Raw genomic sequence first — 20,080 nt, 5'->3', positions numbered from 1 at the left:
TTTTCCATTCTACGCTCTTATTATCTGTTTATGTTCTGCGTACTGTGTACATAGCTCTGTTTCAATCAATAATTCAGTATGGTATATTAGGTTGGGGAGGAATAGCAAAATCGACTCTCCATCCTTTAAATTTGCTCCAAAAAAGAATTATCAAAATTTGTCTATATAAACCTTTTGATTACCCAACAAAATTAATTTTTCAGGAATTTGGTGTATCAAATCTAGAACAAATTTATAAACAAACATTGCTGATTTACTTCCATAAAAACCACAATTAATTTAAATTTGATCCTCACGAATACTATACGAGACAAAATTACAGTTTCTTTCTAAATACTCCCAAATGCCACACAACTGCTGGATTAAAACACAGCAGAAATTTTGGATCCAAAATATATAATGCATTAATTAGAGCTTACCCTGAGCTAAGTACACTTAACACATATAGATTTAAGAAAAAATCAGATTAATTATTTAATTGTTTAAGCTAATTGAGTTAAAAATTGATACTCTAATATCCATTTACTTTTGTATTTTCTATTTGTATATACATGATATAGTCATTAAGTTCTAAGACTTGACGCCTGGAGGGTAGGCTCCCACAAGAATCTGGATGTATCATAAGATGCCGCAAAACACGGCGTACATTTAAACAGAACCACATCCTCCCTCAAAATAGTCTCCGTTGGCCGTTATGCACGTTTGCCAACGTTGGTATAGCTGCTGGAAGCACCGTTGAAAGATGTTGGCAGGAAGGTCCCGTATGGCTTCTCTTGTGGCAGTCATGACCTCTTCGGAAGAATGAAATCTACGCCCACGTAGGGTTGCTTTCATGCGAGGAAAGAGAAAAAAATCGCATGGTGCGAGATCAGGTGAGTACGGAGGGTGTGGAAGAACTGTCACCTGTTGTCTTGCAAGTTCCTCTTGGACAAGGACAGAGCGATGTGCAGGGGCGTTGTCATGTAGCAACAGTCAATTCTTTGTACGCCATAGCTCAGGTCGCTTACGGCGAATTTAATCTCGTAAACGGCCAAGGATTTCTTTGTAGCGGGTTTTGTTCACAGTTGCACCTTCTGGGATGAATTCCATGTGAACAAGTCTTGTCGCGGTTTTTTCTGTCGTGGTGATAACGGCGTTTTCCAGGTGGCGGATTGTCGTTTCAGTTGCGGATCGTAAAGGAAACACCAAGTTTCGTCTCCACTTATTATCCGGTTGAGAAACGTCAGATCATCGTCAGCACTACTGATGAGGTCACCACAAATCGTCATGTTATCATCACGTTGGTCTTGCGACAGATTCGTGGCACACTGTGCTGGGTAACACGAGACATGTTCAGGTCATCAGACAGAATATTGTAGCAAGTACCATGGCTGACCCCTACTGTTGCTGCGATATCGTCTACCGATTGGGAGCGGTTAGCACGCACCAACGATGCATCTTCTTGGATCTTGCGTTCAGTTCGAATTGTTTGTGGCCGACCAGTACGCACATCATCTTTCAAACTGTCTCTTCCTTGCAAAAAACGTCGGTGCCACCCAAACACAACACTGCGACTCACTGTGTCCTCACCGTAAACTTGCTGCATCATTTGAAACGTTTCGGCAGCAGTTTTGCCTAATTTCTAGCAGAACTTGATGTTTGCCCGTTGCTAAAACTGTGAGATCTCGGGTTCCGACGTGCGCATTCAAATCACCGTCACAACAAAGACCGTATTTCTGCTTACAGTGCATGCACTCAACTGTCTCATGTTGGGTCGAGAGACTAACTGACAAGGTATCATACTATGGCGCCACCTATGCGCTATAGTGCACCGAAACGCCACTATGCGCTCGGTATTAGAACTTAATGACTGTACCACGTAGACCCTACTATTACATGCTGTATTATTTTACCATTTATTAATGTTATTGTGCTCAATGAACTCTCTTAATTTTGTGATATTTTGTATAACTGATCTGAACTGCGCCCGAGCACGAGCTTCTGCGCTTTCGGGTTGCAATTCCTACTGTAACTCAAGTGTAAAGTATTAAATAAATAAATAAATATAACAGATTGATCAGCGTAATGGACTTTCAAGGCAACAACTTTATCAATTTTACTATGCTGCCATCTAGCCACTGCAAAAGAAGTCACGTTGTAACCCTTATGGAAATGCATGAAATAATAGCTTGCAATTGTACATTCATGTAGCGGTCGTTACCAAAAAAAATGCCTTTCCGACAGTGGATGCTCTGGTGGTTCTCTTTTTAGGCTGTCATTTCGTAATATGGGAATGACCTCTGTGTGTGCGTATGCATGCGCGCGCGAGCGCGCCTGTGTGTGTGTGTGTGTGTGTGTGTGTGTGTGTGTGTGTGTGTGTGTGTGTGTGTGTGTGTGTGTGTGTGTGTGTGTGTGTGTGTGTGTGTGTGTGTGTGTGTGTGTGTGTGTGTGTGTGTGTGTGTGTGTGTGTGTGTGTGTGTGTGTGTGTGTGTGTGTGTGTGTGTGTGTGTGTGTGTGTGTGTGTGTGTGTGTGTGTGTGTGTGTGTGTGTGTGTGTGTGTGTGTGTGTGTGTGTGTGTGTGTGTGTGTGTGTGTGTGTGTGTGTGTGTGTGTGTGTGTGTGTGTGTGTGTGTGTGTGTGTGTGTGTGTGTGTGTGTGTGTGTGTGTGTGTGTGTGTGTGTGTGTGTGTGTGTGTGTGTGTGTGTGTGTGTGTGTGTGTGTGTGTGTGTGTGTGTGTGTGTGTGTGTGTGTGTGTGTGTGTGTGTGTGTGTGTGTGTGTGTGTGTGTGTGTGTGTGTGTGTGTGTGTGTGTGTGTGTGTGTGTGTGTGTGTGTGTGTGTGTGTGTGTGTGTGTGTGTGTGTGTGTGTGTGTGTGTGTGTGTGTGTGTGTGTGTGTGTGTGTGTGTGTGTGTGTGTGTGTGTGTGTGTGTGTGTGTGTGTGTGTGTGTGTGTGTGTGTGTGTGTGTGTGTGTGTGTGTGTGTGTGTGTGTGTGTGTGTGTGTGTGTGTGTGTGTGTGTGTGTGTGTGTGTGTGTGTGTGTGTGTGTGTGTGTGTGTGTGTGTGTGTGTGTGTGTGTGTGTGTGTGTGTGTGTGTGTGTGTGTGTGTGTGTGTGTGTGTGTGTGTGTGTGTGTGTGTGTGTGTGTGTGTGTGTGTGTGTGTGTGTGTGTGTGTGTGTGTGTGTGTGTGTGTGTGTGTGTGTGTGTGTGTGTGTGTGTGTGTGTGTGTGTGTGTGTGTGTGTGTGTGTGTGTGTGTGTGTGTGTGTGTGTGTGTGTGTGTGTGTGTGTGTGTGTGTGTGTGTGTGTGTGTGTGTGTGTGTGTGTGTGTGTGTGTGTGTGTGTGTGTGTGTGTGTGTGTGTGTGTGTGTGTGTGTGTGTGTGTGTGTGTGTGTGTGTGTGTGTGTGTGCGCGCGTGCGCGTGTGCGTGTGCGTGCGTGCGTGTGTTTTTTCAGGGCTTCACATCACGTCTCGCAGTTAAATGCCGGTTCGATTTCAATATAATATCTTATGCGGAGTTGTGCTGTCCCATGTCACATCGTGTATCTAATGTAAAGTCATGTAGTTCAAATATGAAGTTAGGATAAATTCTGGCAAGGAGAGTGAAAACTTTCGAAGGAGCCACTATTATATAAAATATATTACCAGAACCAAAAATTGTAAACTATTTTACTTGCTATAAAATACAGTGTCGCATCGCTCTTTGATCGTGATGAGAATTTTTAATTTGAGCACACTAATGCATATACTATCATTTTATTTTTACTTCAATTTTTATTGTACCTGAGTTTTTTAATGTACTTCACTCCCACCCCTTCTACTATAGCCCGACCACTGACATAAAAACCAGCGCCAGAAACCAGTGTTCGTTCGTGCGCAGGTTGTCATAGTGGGGGGTCAGTTGTGTTGTAGATGCGGTCCCTGATCGACGTCTCGCAGCGAGTACGTTTTAAACTATTCGAAACAACAGTCGTGTTCGCGTCCATTCTTTCACTTTTCAATCAATTAATATTCCATTTCGACTTATTGTATATAGGCTGGTTAAAACAGATTGTAATTTATAATAATGGAAAGGAAACCAAGTGTGCGCGGCAGGCCTTTGAAAAGTGAAAGCTCCGCTACAGACACAGCTTTTGAATCGGATTCATAATTGCAGCCTGCTAGTGTAACCCGGCCTAGCGAGGCTGCTCACATAGTGATGACGTTTCACCCTCCATGGCCACGTGAGTATTGGAAAAGTTGAAGGTCTTTTTGTAGTTGGTCGAGCTATAGTAAACTTCCAATCGTCCTCCAAACAGAACCAAGACCGCGTATGCAGTCAAAGTCGCCTTACGGTCATAGTAAACAAACAGTATTTAGTTAGTGAGTACAGTACGTTTCAGAAATATGTTCGCGTTTTCCAGTAACGAAAGAGCTTTCAATATTGAATCATATTTTCGCACAGGTACTGTCGTCCCTTTGCCCACGTCGCATCCTGGTTTCCCCCATCCGCTTCTGCTCGCTCCTCTGTAAAGGCTAGTGGCTGGGCTGTCTTAGCTCTTTTCTGAAAACATTAATTTCTGTTAGGAATTGGATGTCTACGTAATATTATACAACTGTTTAAAATAACTTAAATAGAAGGGCCTCGCCAAGTAATTAACTGTCACGTGATTTCCCCCCTTTTTACGACCCTGCGACGTAACCACTTGGACGGACAGTAAATAGCATGTCTGAGTAATTTTATCTTTTCTGATCGGGCGGAAGTGAAGATTGAATTACACAGTACGTAAGGTACTCTTTTATAGAGTAAGTACAGAATTATTTCAACATGAGTTACTAGTACGAAGGACGAAATTGGTAATTGGAATTAGGTACAATAGTCTGTAGAGAGATGATATGCACAAAAGAAACCGCGGATGCTGGCACAAATTTTACTAGTAATAAATCAAAATTACCAAATCAAACTCCCATAAATTTACAAAACTTATTACTGCGAATGAACAATAATCATTAAGATAAATATAATTGCAAACCACGCAAAAACTTGCATATAAAATAATTTAAAAGCAAATAAATAAGGAAGAATAAAACCCAATAAGTAAATTACGAAACAAAAATTGAATCTAAATGAAAAACTAAAGATAATATAGGCCTACAATTAAAAAGTAAAAGTCGAATTTCTCCGTACATTTTAACCAATTCAATTCAACATTCACTCACAACTGAAGCCTGTATCGAAATTAACTTCCACCATTTAAAAAAAAATGTGTTTAAATATCCATATTATGATTAATTTTCAATTTAACTTCATTCTCTATATTGTATGCTAATTTGCTGTAGACAGTATAATATACACTGCATAATGAATATGTCCGAATGGATAGCTCAGTTCGTGATTAAAAATCTTATTGTTAATACAGTACTGTATTTTGATTAAACAAAAACCTAATGAAAGTTACAAAAAAAACCTAATGAAAATTATCAAACTCAAAATCGCAATATTTCCTACTTTACGTAAATGGATGAACTACTTTTATTCCCTTCTATACCTAGTAAAGTAATTTGTTTGTATTTTTCGCCAGTATCATCGAACTCCAGTCGTGGAAGGGGTAGGAAACGGTGTTTCCGGTTCTCAACCGTTAATCGTAAGGTATAGCCATGTTAATATTAGAAATGTTAGTAAAAATAAAATGATGTCCCTATATTTCTAGTAATAAAATTTATAGACACTATTGACTTGTGGCATGATGAAAATTCGCATTATCAATTTCAGGATTCTTTAGTTTTTTAACGACGTATTTAGATTCATCCGTCGACGATTCGAAAGGATGTAGGCTAGAATACAAATGTGATTTTGTAAACCATAGGCTGCTAGACTGAACCAGCTGCTCTTACTGATAAGTGGGATGAAGACGTCTGGTAGGAACATGACATTTTATGTAACGATACCTCAGCTCCCTGCCGAGTAGGGAAGATTTATACCTGCTATGATAATTATCTGTCGACAAATGACTGGCATATTGCGATTCTTGAAGCACATTTGACGAAATTATAATAAGAGAAAAGTATCGAAATTAAGCTATACTGAAGCTACTACACAGATTCACACGCAGCCATCACCAATTGCCAATGCAAATTAAATCTGGTTCCAAAATTTTTGTAAACGTGACCCACATTTAGCCGAGACTTTTACAATTACAATAGACTACTAGTAAACACCCATTCGAAAACGCAAAGGATTTGCGGTAATAGTTGAATAATCAGGAATTATGCATGCGTTGTTACCCGGTATCTCATTTGTTTATCTTTGCAGCCCGTTCGAGAGCGCTCGCTATTCGTAGTTACTGGCACTCTTTCAGAAATCAGACGTTAGGAAATTGTGAGTTTAGATTTAATGTTTTATAATCAACTTACTACATTATAGACATGCATGTTCATTACACAATAAAGGAACATTATTTTCGTTATTTGAAGTACAGTGTATCTTTCTTTTGGTATATTATTTTTGGTATCTGAAGTAGGCTACAGTAGGGGAGACTGTTGTACCTTTAGCATAGTGTACCTTTCAACATTTTTTGTTTTTTAATTTTTGCTGCTACCTAGAGGACTCAAACTGAAGTAGATTGTAGAGAAAGCCGCTAAGTAGCTCTGGTCGTAGTTTCAGTTTGATTTATTGCAAAGTGTGAGTTCCGTCGACAAAAGAAGTTTTTTTTAGTACCAAAAGTAAACATTTCGTTCATTGGTGTATGTTTTCTAACACAAAACCAGATTGCATTTCTTAATATATTTCAAGTACTGCGTGTTCCCTATCATCTGTTGAGTAATAACATATTTTAATTTCCATGATTTATTTGACTCTCTTAGTTTTCGGAGCCATATTTGTTTAAACGTGCACCCTCTTGTACCTTTGAACACAAAACATGTTGTACCATGGAACATGTTCCAAATTACACGATACTATCGGTTTTTGTTTTTCTTTTATTTTAAGGTCATGTCACGAAGTAAGTCTGGAGTTAAGAGGTCCCCAATTGATTCGGATGTCTTGAAGAAAGCTGTTGAAGCAGTCATTGCTTCTTCAGGAAATAAAATCTAAATCAGAGAAGCCTGCTTTGGTTTATGATTGCAAATACATTTTAAATATGATGATCAGTTTTTACAGCTATATTCCCTCCTATATTCCATATGTTCCAACTTACAAGAGTGTATGTTCCAAGATACACGATCCTGTTGCACCTTTGAACACATTACATATCCCTTCATTTTATTTTTTTCCATCCTTAATAGATCTATAAAACAGAAAATACATACAGGAAGTTGTAAAGGAATCTTCAATAATTATTTCAAGCATTTTTTCATTTAAAAAATTTCATTTCCCAAAATTAAAAAAAATAAATAAAATGTGAAAAGTGTTTAAAGGTACAACAGTCTCCCTTGTATCTTAACTTAATTTTGGGACTTCTTCCTGATGGAGGATGAGGAAATGAGGGTAGCACAGGTCATCGAGATTCCGTGAGAATTGCGCGTGTTACAGCTATTTGAGAGATGTTGTTTACCGATTCAAAAGGTAATGACCTAACACAGAACTGAGGCTCCACCATTCTTGGTCCATATAAATAACGTCTTGTTAGTGTGGAGCCTTCATTCCTTACAACTTGCTGCTGTAAATAAACTTATCCTGTAAGTATCCCTAACAACTTACCGGTATTCTATTTTATATTACTTTGTACCTATATAAAGTGCTCAATTTACTACACTAGCAATCATAGCCTATGCGGTTGAATTATAGGCCCACATATTGTGTGTTACGTAGTTCCTGATGCCGGATAGCGTCATGACAGTTGCTGATTGATTACCAATAGACCACATTTTAAATATTTAAAACGTTATATTTTTTACTCCAGATTAAAGAGTCTTGCATAAATTCCACATTTAGAGCGAAGTAGCACGTGTACCCAGACGAGCAGGGAGTTCTTGCCGATAGGATGGAATACTGACTGACTTAGTTGAGTATTATATAACAATTACACTAGTTTTTTGTTTCCTTCAAGAATAAATAATTCTCATATGGTCTCATTTAAGGCGCGCAGTTGCAAAATCAGATATATCATTTTTTTTTTTTTTTTTTTTTTTTTTTTTTTTTTTTTTTTTTTAGAATATGAGTTAATGTTATATTTCATATCTTTATGCTCGACCATGCCGAAATGTAGTAATTATACTCCTAGTAGTAGCCCTTTAATGCATCTTATTAAAGTACACCTATTCATTATGAGTCAGTTGTTCAGCCAATGACAATTCACCTTTCTACCGTTATAAACCCGCCAGTATCGATTATTCTCGGATATGCAATCGAAAGACAATTAGCGAAAAGTCACGGAGGCTGGAAATCCAATACTGTCGCAGAAGGTTATGTTCTGTTACTATAATAATTAGCGTTAATTGTAAATAATATTCAAATAAATTCAATTTGTAATATCGTTTTTCAATTCTAAATCAATTTCCAGGTTATATTAAGATTAATGTTCTCTAGGTTATATCAAGGTCAGTGATATTCGTGCCTCGGAGAAAATCAATACTTTCGCGTCTGCGCACATCTCACAATTCAGGTCAGTTCCGCTCCTCACTCACATAACCATAACATGAAAACTTATGAATAATTTCAAGTTAGAATTATGGTCGCGCATAAAAAGTCGTATGAAACTTGCCTATAATGATAATTAAGACGCTCGTATGAAAATTATGAAACTCGCTGGCGCTTGTTTCATAAACAAACATACTCGCGTCTTAATTACTATCATTATAGGTTCGTTGCATAATGTACTATTATATGAAGAGTTCGCGGGAAAAACGATGAATGTCACAGTTTTGTTAAGGTTGATGTCATTATCTAATTCAATGGATTACTACGAAATTTAATGTTGTTCTTATGAAAAATGGTAAAAAGGAGAATTATCACCAAGAATACAGTAATCCTTTCCTTTATTTTCTATAGAAACAGCACTACATCTTGCAGTTATAGACTCAATTAGATCATTATCTAATCCTTAAGAGAAATGTGACATTCATCGTTTTTCCCACGAACTCTTCATATGATTCTACAACTCCTATAGCGCTGTTATGCTCCAAAGCCAGATATATCACATGGATTTGTATGATGAAAGAATAGTATTGGTTGCAAATCCTTGGTTCCTTGCAAACGTTTTTTCTACGTAATGAAAAATGTTTTAGTGATATATCTGCAACTAAACGCCTCATTTATCCATTGAAAATGTACAACCAGTAATGAGAAAGATACGTAAATGTGTATTTGTATTGAAGCTACATATCTTAATTTAACTAGTAATTACATGTTTCATGTATAATTAAGTTGATTGATGCATGATTGTTCGCACATATGTGTGCATATTTTGGACATTTGTCGATATTTAGACGTTAAAGGCTCATTCACAATGAAAATTAAACATAACGTAAGCGTTAATTAAAAATATAAACATTACGGTAAAATCAAGATCATTCACGATGGGAACATAAAAATAACCACAAACATACTTGATAACCATGGAAACATAACAACGACGCCATTTCCTCATATTCTGTCGTATACTTCAGCGCTCCACGGTGTTCTGTTTGCAAATCACATAAGCATACGCATGAAAGTTTGGAGTTTGCAAACTTTCATGTTAACGTCTTACGGTAATGTTTATGTCAATGCTTATGTGAATCATTGTGAATGATCCCATTTAGTAGCCTGGGCGCAAACTTCTGTGTTTATGTTACGGTTATGTTTAATTTTCATTGTGAATGGGCCTTAAGAGTAGGCTATTTTCATGCATACCGTAAAACGGGGTAACTTTGCACCTGCAAGGGTAACTTTGCACCATCTATGAAAAACTTTTTATATAGGTCTAGGGGTATTTATGTGAACCAAATTTATCTGTTTCCACCAAAAGATGGTATATGTGTACAGTATTTTTCCACTGTTCGTGTTCACATAATTTGTTTATGGTACCGGTATTTCTATATCTTAACAATAGAACGTGTGCATAATTGATTGAAATACAGATCAAATTAATTATCTTTCATCACAGATGGTGTGCACAATCTCAAGATAAATTATATGTGTATCTATTCTTTATTCATCCATTTAGACTTTCTAGTTTCGTTTGTGCAGCTGTTTTGTCGGCAAATGGTGTTACAGAATAATTTTGTAATCAAGACGAATTTGAGGCTAAATTGGGGTTACTTTGCACCATAACACAAACGATTTTTTCAAATTGTCATTGCATTTTTTTTATTTCAGGTCCTTCCATGAAGTTTAAAAATGCTTACTATAATTCACCCTTTGTATTACAGCTAAATTATTTGAATTTGTTCTTCTCTTTATTGCATATTGAGGTCATACAAGATCTCTCACTGCCAAACTTGGTAACAATCTCCAAATATGCCAAAGGAAGATGCTGAGAAGGATACAAATCCTGAAAGGGAGGATATTATGGAATATGAACGGAAGGATGTAATTGGGAGACTAAATCCACCCAAGAAAGTATCAAGAAAGGACTTGCTTATATTCCATTCCGGAACTTGACACAAAATAATGCGTTTAATTTTTTGCAGTTATTCACGTGCTGTTGCCTCGACTTATTCGAAAGAACTGAAAATATTTTTTAAACAACATTTTAGAAGAATGTGACCACTTATATTGAAATTTTGTGCAGTTTTTTCAAAAAAGTTTTGTCCATGTTACTATTTATAGCAGTTTTTTAATCTGTGTTTCCATTTTTTCTGTTTCTGATACAGTATATTTCATTGTTTAACACATGTATGGTGCAATGTAACACAAGCAGTGGCAAACTTTGCACCACGCCTCTAAAAATTCTGGCGGTGCAAAGTAATCCCCAACTATGGGTAACTTTGCACCAGTTTTTGGCAGATTATAAATTTCAAAAGACATTCCTTTTCCAAGATATGACTGGCTAAATACATTTCCGCATACCCCTATAACGTATAAAATAAATGTCCATCTCAAAATTAGACACTTAAAGACTAGATACAGACTGAAAACAAATTTCTAACAAGAAAATTATGCAAAGTTACCCCATTTTACGGAATTTTACATGTTTTTCAACGGATTTTTTTTGTTTATCTAGATTTTGGTAAAACTTGTGGGGCTTGTGTTGCACTGGTTTTTACTCTTCGCCGGCTTGTGTTTCCGTAAATATTGAGAGTTATAGGTTAGGTTAGGTTAGATGAGGGGATAACTAAGTGAAAGAAGGAATATGACGAGATTAGATTCGGTTAGCTAAGTGATAGGAAATCGAGGACCGTAACAAGGTTAGAGTAGATTAGAAGAGAGGATATTAGTTATTATTTGAGAAAAATTCGCTCCGGCGCCGGGGATCGAATCCGGGTCCTCTGTTCTACGCACTGAGCGCTCTAACCACTGCGCTACGCCGAGGCCCAATCCATAGCACTGGATGGAATCCCTCTCCTTTTCCCTCTGTGGCCTTCCCTCGATCCCCGGAGCCGGAGCGAATTTTTCTCCATTAATAACTAATAATAACCATAACAGATAATTCTGTAGGACCAAAATTTAATCTTTACTTAGAAGAGGGGATAGTTAAATAACAGAAGGCCGAGGAGGAATGTATCAAGATTAGAGTGGGTTAGATAGCGGATAGCAGAAGATCAAGGTTAGAGTGGCTTAGATGAGAAGAATTGTAATTTGATAAAGTAAACAAATAACGAGTTCAAGTTCAAGGGGCCTTTCCTCATCATAGAGATCGTCTCACTATTTTTCTCCTGTAGTGTTGGAAATTTGTATTCTTCATGTAATAAGTAGCAGATGAGTGGTTCTTAAAACAGCGTTTTCCGCTCAATTTCAGTTGTTTGTACTATTTCCGAAGTCAAATCAAGAAGTTCTGAATCAATTTTGTCGACAAAACGCGCCGTCGGCTGAAGTAAAAATGATGCTCTCAAGAAGACGAGGGATATAAGCAAAGTGCTTCAAGGATATGGTAGAGATGTGGACGTTAATTCTATTGTTTCGCCAGATTATAAGTTTTGTACCCTCACTTCACGTGATGTAGAAAGAACATTTCCAGGGTATTATGTCACTAAAGTTTAATTAATTTTCTGTATAAAATCGGTTCGAATTAAATTAGAAATAGCCAACAAGGCAATAATTAAGGAATTACTGTGACTTTCTTCATTAGTCCCAATAATTTTAATATTTCCCATTATATGACCACTGTGGGATATGATATTCGTAAGTTTGACAGCTCTTCCGTTTACAGTGCATTTTAGTGCATGTTTTAGGTTTTTAATGTATATAATTCTCAACACTGTTTATAGTCAATTTCTCTCATTAGAAAAGTACAACTAGAAATGTTTCTTAATTACTAAATTTGTTGAAAACATTTAATTTTCATAGTTTTGGATTTAATGTCGCAGATAATTTTATTTCAAAAATGTACATGTAACTTTGAAATATGAACACACTATCTAGCTGCCAATTAATAATATTCACTATCCTCATAGAAGTTAGGACGGAACAGTGTTAATTAATTAACCCACACCCGACCGATTTACACGTAGGAAATACTTGATATTCAATTCAATTATATAATTACGTAACTAGTCTATTACATATCTAACAATTTGAGAATAGTTTCAAATTAGTGCATTTTCAGGAAGTAAGAATAAATAATAAACTATCTTTTTCAATCTGACAAATAGTATTTAGGTCCAACTTCCATTACGGCATGTTTCCCCTTACGTTCTCTGTTCAGAACTGTAGCCTATTTAAAATTATTATATTTTTAATTTATGCGACTCAGAAGTGACAAATTATTTAATTCATAATTAATGTCCATGCATTACAATATAAAATGGTCTGAAGGTGGTAAAACTTAAGTTCCGGAAGATTTCCTACTGTATATTAGAGCGGATTTCATTGAAATTTTGTATTCATAGCTACCGTCGTGATCTAGGACTTGGGATAATTGCCTACAGAAATTGGTTCTAAACGCTTGTTGACATTTCTAGTACGAATATTTTCTCGAGATTTTCTCCAAATTTAAGACAAATGTCAAGCAATTCCGTTGTAACTAATCTCGCTATTAACAAACCCATGGATGCTAGATTGTCAGTCAAGTAACCGATTAAAACTATTAATCTGTAAGTTTGAACATAGCGACACTTTAATTGCTTAAAATATCTGTTTGCATTAAAATATCTATGTAAACTATTAAATTAATTCTATACTTAAGTGGTACGAAAGGATGTCATTTCAAGTTCCTAATTAACGTTTATATAAATTAAATATTAGTCGATTCAATTACATAACTACCTACTTACGTAATCCAGAAGTAGTGTATGTTTAATTCTTGAAGAACATCTATATAATAAGTTATAACTATTTTTATTTGAATTCTGTATTCATCAACATGGTTCAGAGATAGTCAAATGTTTAACTTTTTATAATTTTTATCTATTTTTCATTCAAATCTATATTTGTACAGTACAAATTTGTTCAAAATTTAATTTTTAAAGAATGTATAATTTAAAATGGTAGATACTGTATTTCCTTCAACGTATTTTATTTAACGCCCGACGACATTTTAAATATGATCTAGGACTAATATCTTGGTCAAATGGATGTAAAATGTTCGTGTCTTTACGCATATCATAAACTCATTCTTTTTCTTCATTCCCATTCCTTCTTTTCATTTTTCTTCCTTTCCATTCCATTTAATTTCTTTCTTTTTCGTTCCTTTCCTTTTCCTTCTTTCTCATTCAATTTACTTTCTTTCCCTTTAATTCCTTTCATTTTCTTTCTATGAAACCTTTCCCTCTCTTTCCTTTTCATTCCTTTCCTTTTCCTTCCTTCCTTCCTTCCCATTTTCATTCCTTTCTTGTTCCTTCCTTCTCATTCCTTTCCTTTTCTTTCCTTCCTTCCCATTCTTTTCATTTTCTTTCTTTTGCCTTCTCATTTTTCCTTTTCCTTTATTCTCATTCCTCTCATTTTTATTCCTTTCCTTTTCTTTCTTTCCTTCCTTTCCTTTTCCTTCCTTCTCATTCCTTTCCTTTTCCTTCCTTCCTAGTCTTTTCACTTTCTTTCCTTTGCCTTCTCATTTCTTTCCTTTTCCTTTATTCTCATTCCGCTCATTTTTATTCCCTTTCTTTCTTTCCTTCTTTCTCATTCCTTTCCTTTTCATTCCTTCCCATTCTTTTCATTTTCTTTCCTTTGCCTTCCCATTTCTTTCATTTTCTTGTTCCTTCCTTCGCATTGCTTTTCTTTTCCTTCCTTCTCATTCCTTTCATTTTCTTGTTCCTTCCTTCTCAATCCTTTCATTTTCTTGTTCCTTCCTTCTCAATCCTCTCATTTTCTTGTTCCTTCCTTCTCATTCCTCCCATTTTCATTCCTTTCTTTCTCCTTCCTTCTCATTCTTTTCATTTTCTTTCCTTTGCCTTCCCATTTCTTTCATTTTCTTGTTCCTTCCTTCTCATTGCTCTTCCTTTCCTTCCTTCTCATTACTTTCATTTTCTTGTTCCTTCCTTCTCATTTCTTTTCTTTTCCTTCCATCTCGTTTCTTTCATTTTCTTGTTCCTTCCTTCTCATTTCTTTTCTTTTCCTTCCTTCTCGTTTCTTTCATTTTCTTGTTCCTTCCTTCTCATTTCTTTCATTTTCTTGTTCCTTCCTTCTCATTTCTTTCATTTTCTTGTTCCTTCCTTCTCATTCCTTTCATTTTCTTGTTCCTTCCTTCTCATTTCTTTCATTTTCTTGTTCCTTCCTTCTCATTGCTTTTCTTGTTCCTTCCTACTCAATCCTTTCATTTTCTTGTTCCTTCCTACTCAATCCTTTCATTTTCTTGTTCCTTCCTTCTCAATCCTTTCATTTTCTTGTTCCTTCCTTCTCATTCCTTTCATTTTCTTGTTCCTTCCTTCTCAATTCTTTCATTTTCTTGTTCCTTCTTTCTCATTTCTTTTCTTGTTCCTTCCTTCTCATTCCTTTCATTTTCTTGTTCCTTCCTTCTCATTCCTTTCATTTTCTTGTTCCTTCCTTCTCAATCCTTTCATTTTCTTGTTCCTTCCTTCTCAATCCTCTCATTTGCTTGTTCCTTCCTTCTCGTTCCTTTCATTTTCTTGTTCCTTCCTTCTCGTTCCTTTCATTTTCTTGTTCCTTCCTTCTCGTTCCTTTCATTTTCTTGTTCCTTCCTTCTCGTTTCTTTCATTTTCTTGTTCCTTCCTTCTCGTTTCTTTCATTTTCTTGTTCCTTCCTTCTCGTTTCTTTCATTTTCTTGTTCCTTCCTTCTCGTTTCTTTCATTTTCTTGTTCCTTCCTTCTCATTTCTTTTCTTGTTCCTTCCTTCTCATTTCTTTTCTTGTTCCTTCCTTCTCGTTTCTTTCATTTTCTTGTTCCTTCCTTGTCATTTCTTTCATTTTCTTGTTCCATCCTTGTCATTTCTTTCATTTTCTTGTTCCTTTCTTCTCATTGCTTTCCTTGTTCCTTCTCATTTCTTTCATTTTCTTGTTCCTTTCTTCTCATTGCTTTCCTTGTTCCTTCTCATTTCTTTCATTTTCTTGTTCCTTCCTTCTCATTCCTTTCATTTTCTTTCCTATCATTCCCTTCCCTTCCTTTTCCTTCCCTTCTCGCCCTTTTGCTTCCCTTGCCTAATAAAAGAGCTGATAAACAGCTCCAAACGTGTGATAATATTGTGTCTATGAAAATGTACAAAAACCCAAAATTCTCGCATCATGATAATATCTTTATCTCTATTAATATATATAATTTCAAGAAACTCAAAATTCTCGCATCGTGATGTTTTTATCTCTATTAATATCTATAATTTCAAGAAACTCAAAATTTTCGCATCATGATATCTTTATTAATATCTATAATTTCAAGAAACTCAAAATTCTAGCATCATGATATCTTTATCTCTATTAATATCTATAATTTCAAGAAACTCAAAATTCTCGCATCTTCAAGAAACTCAAAATTCTCGCATCGTGATGTCTTTATCTCTATTAATACCTATAATTTCAAACAATTTTTCTATTGAATTCCACATGTATTTGTCATTCTGCAATCTAAACTACACGTATGCAATATGTGAATTGTACAGTACAATGATTGTTACTCTACAAGTCCATATGAACCATTTTATTTATTTACCTTACAAAGGATTGAGTCGTTATCAAATGATGGTAGAAATTATTCCAGGAAATTAAGTTAGAGGACGTATTAAAATGGTGACCCTGACCTCAATAAAAAGAGTGCAGTGCTGCAACATTGATTGATGCACCCTTAAAAAAATTCCTGACATAACTAAAATCCTGTTAAAGGCAAGAACGATTTTCTTGTAAGCAGTTCTCGGCGTCAACAGATATTTCGTAAACAATTGCTTTAAAATGGGTCTGCAAGAAATAATCTACAACTTTTCCATTTGTATTTCAGAAAATACCAATTGTATTTCAGAAATTATCAAATGAATTTCAGATTAGTCAATTTAATTTCAGAAATTATCAACTGTATTTCAGATTTGTCAATTCAGATTCAGGTAGTATCAATTGTATTTCAAACGGTATCAAATGTGTTTCAGATTTGTGAATTGTATTTCAGATGGTATCAAATGTATTTCAGAAAATAAACAATACATTTAAGATTACATAGTTGCTTTTATTTCACAAAGTAACAAATGAAGGCCTACTTGAGATTTTAAAATATAAAAAAAAAATGGAAACTGGATTTTAAAAATCCTCAACTTTATTGCATTTTAGTGTCCGACAGGCATATTCTCCATAACTAAAGCTGAAGCTTGATGAATTGTACTGTGTTGTACTGCACGAGCACAATCACCACCAACAACATTATGTGTGTTGCTTCATCAATTTTACTCTCTACAGTAGGTAAATTAGCCTACAACACCAGGAGCTATGACGTCAGGAATTCCAAGATGGGTTTTTATGTACGTCTTCACTTTACACCAAAGGATCTCGATTGGATTTAACATTGGAGAATAAGGTGCCAACCGTAACTTCTCAAATACAAATGATAGTTTCTGAAATACAATTGACAAATCTGAAATACAATTGATGTTTTCCGAAATACAATTGATACTATCTAAAATTGAATTGACTTATATGAAATACAAATGATACTATCTGAAATTAAATTGACAAATCTGAAATACAATTGATGTTTTCCGAAATACAAATGATACTATCTGAAATTAAATTGACTAATATGAAATACAAATGATACTATCTGAAATTAAATTGACAAATCTGAAATACAATTGATGTTTTCCGAAATACAAATGATACTATCTGAAATTAAATTGACTAATATGAAATACAAATGATACTATCTGAAATTAAATTGACAAATCTGAAATACAATTGATGTTTTCTGAAATAGAATTGAAACTATCTGAAATTGAATTGACTAATATGAAATAGAAATGATACTATCTGAAATTAAATTGACAAATCTGAAATACAATTGATGTTTTCTGAAATACAAATGATACTATCTGAAATTGAATTGACTAATCTGAAATACAAATGACAAATCTGAAATACAATTGATATTTTCCGAAATACAACTGGAAAAGGTGTAGTGGGATGGTATATCGGGATCACGGTAGCCAAGCAACAGAATGTTCTCTTCCAACCCACCTTACTGGAAAATTACCACTCAGGTGACATAGTAATGAATTCCATTGCCGATAAATCCTCCCAGCTTGTCCGTCATTAGCTCCAGCTTCTCCATACACAAAGTGCACGCCAGCAAGTTACGATAACATTTACGAGTCATGCCATCAACAAACATGAACTAAACTGACATCCTTTTAAATTAATGTGACAAATCAAGTGGCGTAAGTAAATGTTCGTGAAATGTCAGTCTCATTGACAAAGCGATAAACAGCACACAATCCGCGAGAGATAAGCTAAAATATTGTCTTAGAGCAGGATAACACAGACACATTTAACAGGTCTGATCACTTAATGCAGCGCTCATCAGCACTATGGTGCATCCGAGGCTGCTGGCGGGTATGCTGTCTCCCTCTTCCTGCTGCACGACGGCGCATGTTACGTTGCACTGCTTACCCTTTATCCATTTCAGCGAGTGCTGACGACCACTGCTTAATGGCTTATAAAGTTTAAACTGTAAATTTTCGGAGTAAGGTTCCTTATGACAAATTATTCTTTCCACTCTCCTCTGCTCTTGCTATAACTTTGTAACATTGTCATGCAAGCACTCAGGGTTTATTTACTGTAAGTGTTCGAAAAGCAATTACTACCAGTAGAATGTGTTCGTAATTTGAAACTACATGAATTGATTCACACTAAAACGCACTTAATTCTCTAACCGTCACCAAACGTAACGGAGAAGTAAGGAACAAACGTGATGCTATGCGATGATATAGGAAACTTGAGGCAAGTTGCCACATCCATTTGCAGCTTGTGAGGATGGCGCTGCGCGTGTGGTTGATGGCCGGTGTGGCACTCCTCGCGTCCGACGCGGCTGCACAATGCAGATACTATCAGGAGGTGGACGCAGGGCAGACCTACTATATTACATCTCCTGGTTATCCGAACAACTACCACGGAAGTGTGAACTGCTTCTGGCAGGCCGTCGCCCCATCTCGTTCTCGTCTCATTCTGGAGTGTAAATTTTACATAGAACCGGTGAGTATCGCATACATTCTTATTAGATTCTTGTTTCTTCTTCATTATCGCCATCTTCATTGTTTCGTTATATTTGTGACTGCCTTCGTGGTATGGTGGTCAGCATGCTGGCTTCCAGGACTCGTTCGATTCCCAGTCTCGGTTCTCAGGAAATTTTCCTCGAAGGAGAAAAGTTCCCTGGATGTCTAGAGTCTGGAGATCTGTATCAATGTGGGTGTGCCGGCTTATTATTTACGGACTGAAAAATAATTGGTGAAATTCAGTTTTTTTCTTTACAATGAATAAATCTGTAAACTTGAAATTTTACATGCTGAATATGTATTAGCCTACTTTTGCAGTTGTATAGTATTTTCAGATTTAATGCCGATATGTGTTATTATAAATATAAAATTGCGCCCGTAACTTTTGTTTATTCAAACGGTTTCCTTGGTAACTCGCTCAGTTTTTAAGATATTTCAGTGAAAATTTACATAAACAAACCAACATAGAACTAATGGTTTAACACTTATAGTTTATTTTAACAATCACTTTTGACGTAATACAATTTAAAAAAAATGACTTTAAATTAGAAATTAAAATAAAAAATATTTCAGGGATTGTTCGCAACAGTCCAATTCCATCTCTCGTAACTTTTCCCTTCCTGAAGTCAAATTGCCCTTCTTACAGTAAAATTTTCCTTCCATCTACGAATATATGTGTAAACGTCCAACCATTGCTATGGGCACCAAAAATAGTGTTGTACGTCGAATTCTTGAAGTTAAGGGGTGATATAAGTCTACAGGTTTGAGCTCTAAAAAATTATGGGAATTCAATTCTTTTCTCAGCAACTAATAACTCTTTCACCTTGCAATTTGACATTCTCAGTACTCACTGCTTCTGCAATTATAGACTATTTTCAGATTTACTAAACGTCTTACCATTATGAGTAATTATCATAACAAAAAAATGGCCGTTTTTCTGCACTGATGTGCCGTTTTTATGATAATGTCCACAAATATAAATATTTCTGAGTCATTCTTTTTTATATTTATTCCTGAATGTCAGATGAACAGTATGAACTACAATCTTTAAAAAGTCTACAAAATAAATATTTTTTTAAATTTCTTCTTGTTTATGTTCTTAGGTAAAATTTTTTTGTAATAAACTAAACATTTTACAGTAATAATTGTACTTTATCTTGTTCACAAGTATGAAAGACAGCTGCATGCAAAATTTTACTGCGGTATCTTAAAAGGTCACATCTACCAAAATATTGTATATATCGTATAACTTCCTTCACTGACATAAAGATAAGTGTCCAATCTTTACATAAAAATTAATTGAAAATTATTTTTTACCCTCAACCCTGTATATCTCCCCTTAATCCGTGGACTCGATGCAATCTTCACATGAAAGCGTCAGTATAGAAAACTATGTCGGATTATTTGAATGATTTGA

General features: G+C 35.8%; 1 protein-coding gene across 1 annotated transcript in view; it reads left to right on the top strand.

Moving 5' to 3' along the window:
- The window catches only part of LOC138691090 (venom serine protease-like), an 83,315-nt gene that overhangs the window by 25,251 nt on the left and 37,984 nt on the right, over window positions 1-20,080 (top strand). Inside the window, exon 2 of the mRNA XM_069812797.1 lies at window positions 18,416-18,643. Coding sequence (XP_069668898.1) covers window positions 18,425-18,643 — 219 coding nt within the window. The 5' untranslated portion in view covers window positions 18,416-18,424. The remainder of the gene's footprint in view (window positions 1-18,415; window positions 18,644-20,080) is intronic.

Source organism: Periplaneta americana, chromosome 16 (assembly GCF_040183065.1).
Source record: "Periplaneta americana isolate PAMFEO1 chromosome 16, P.americana_PAMFEO1_priV1, whole genome shotgun sequence".
NCBI classification, from domain to species: Eukaryota; Metazoa; Arthropoda; class Insecta; order Blattodea; family Blattidae; genus Periplaneta; species Periplaneta americana.
The sequence above is the reverse complement of the archived record's forward strand: the minus strand, read 5'-3'. Positions and strand labels throughout refer to the sequence as shown.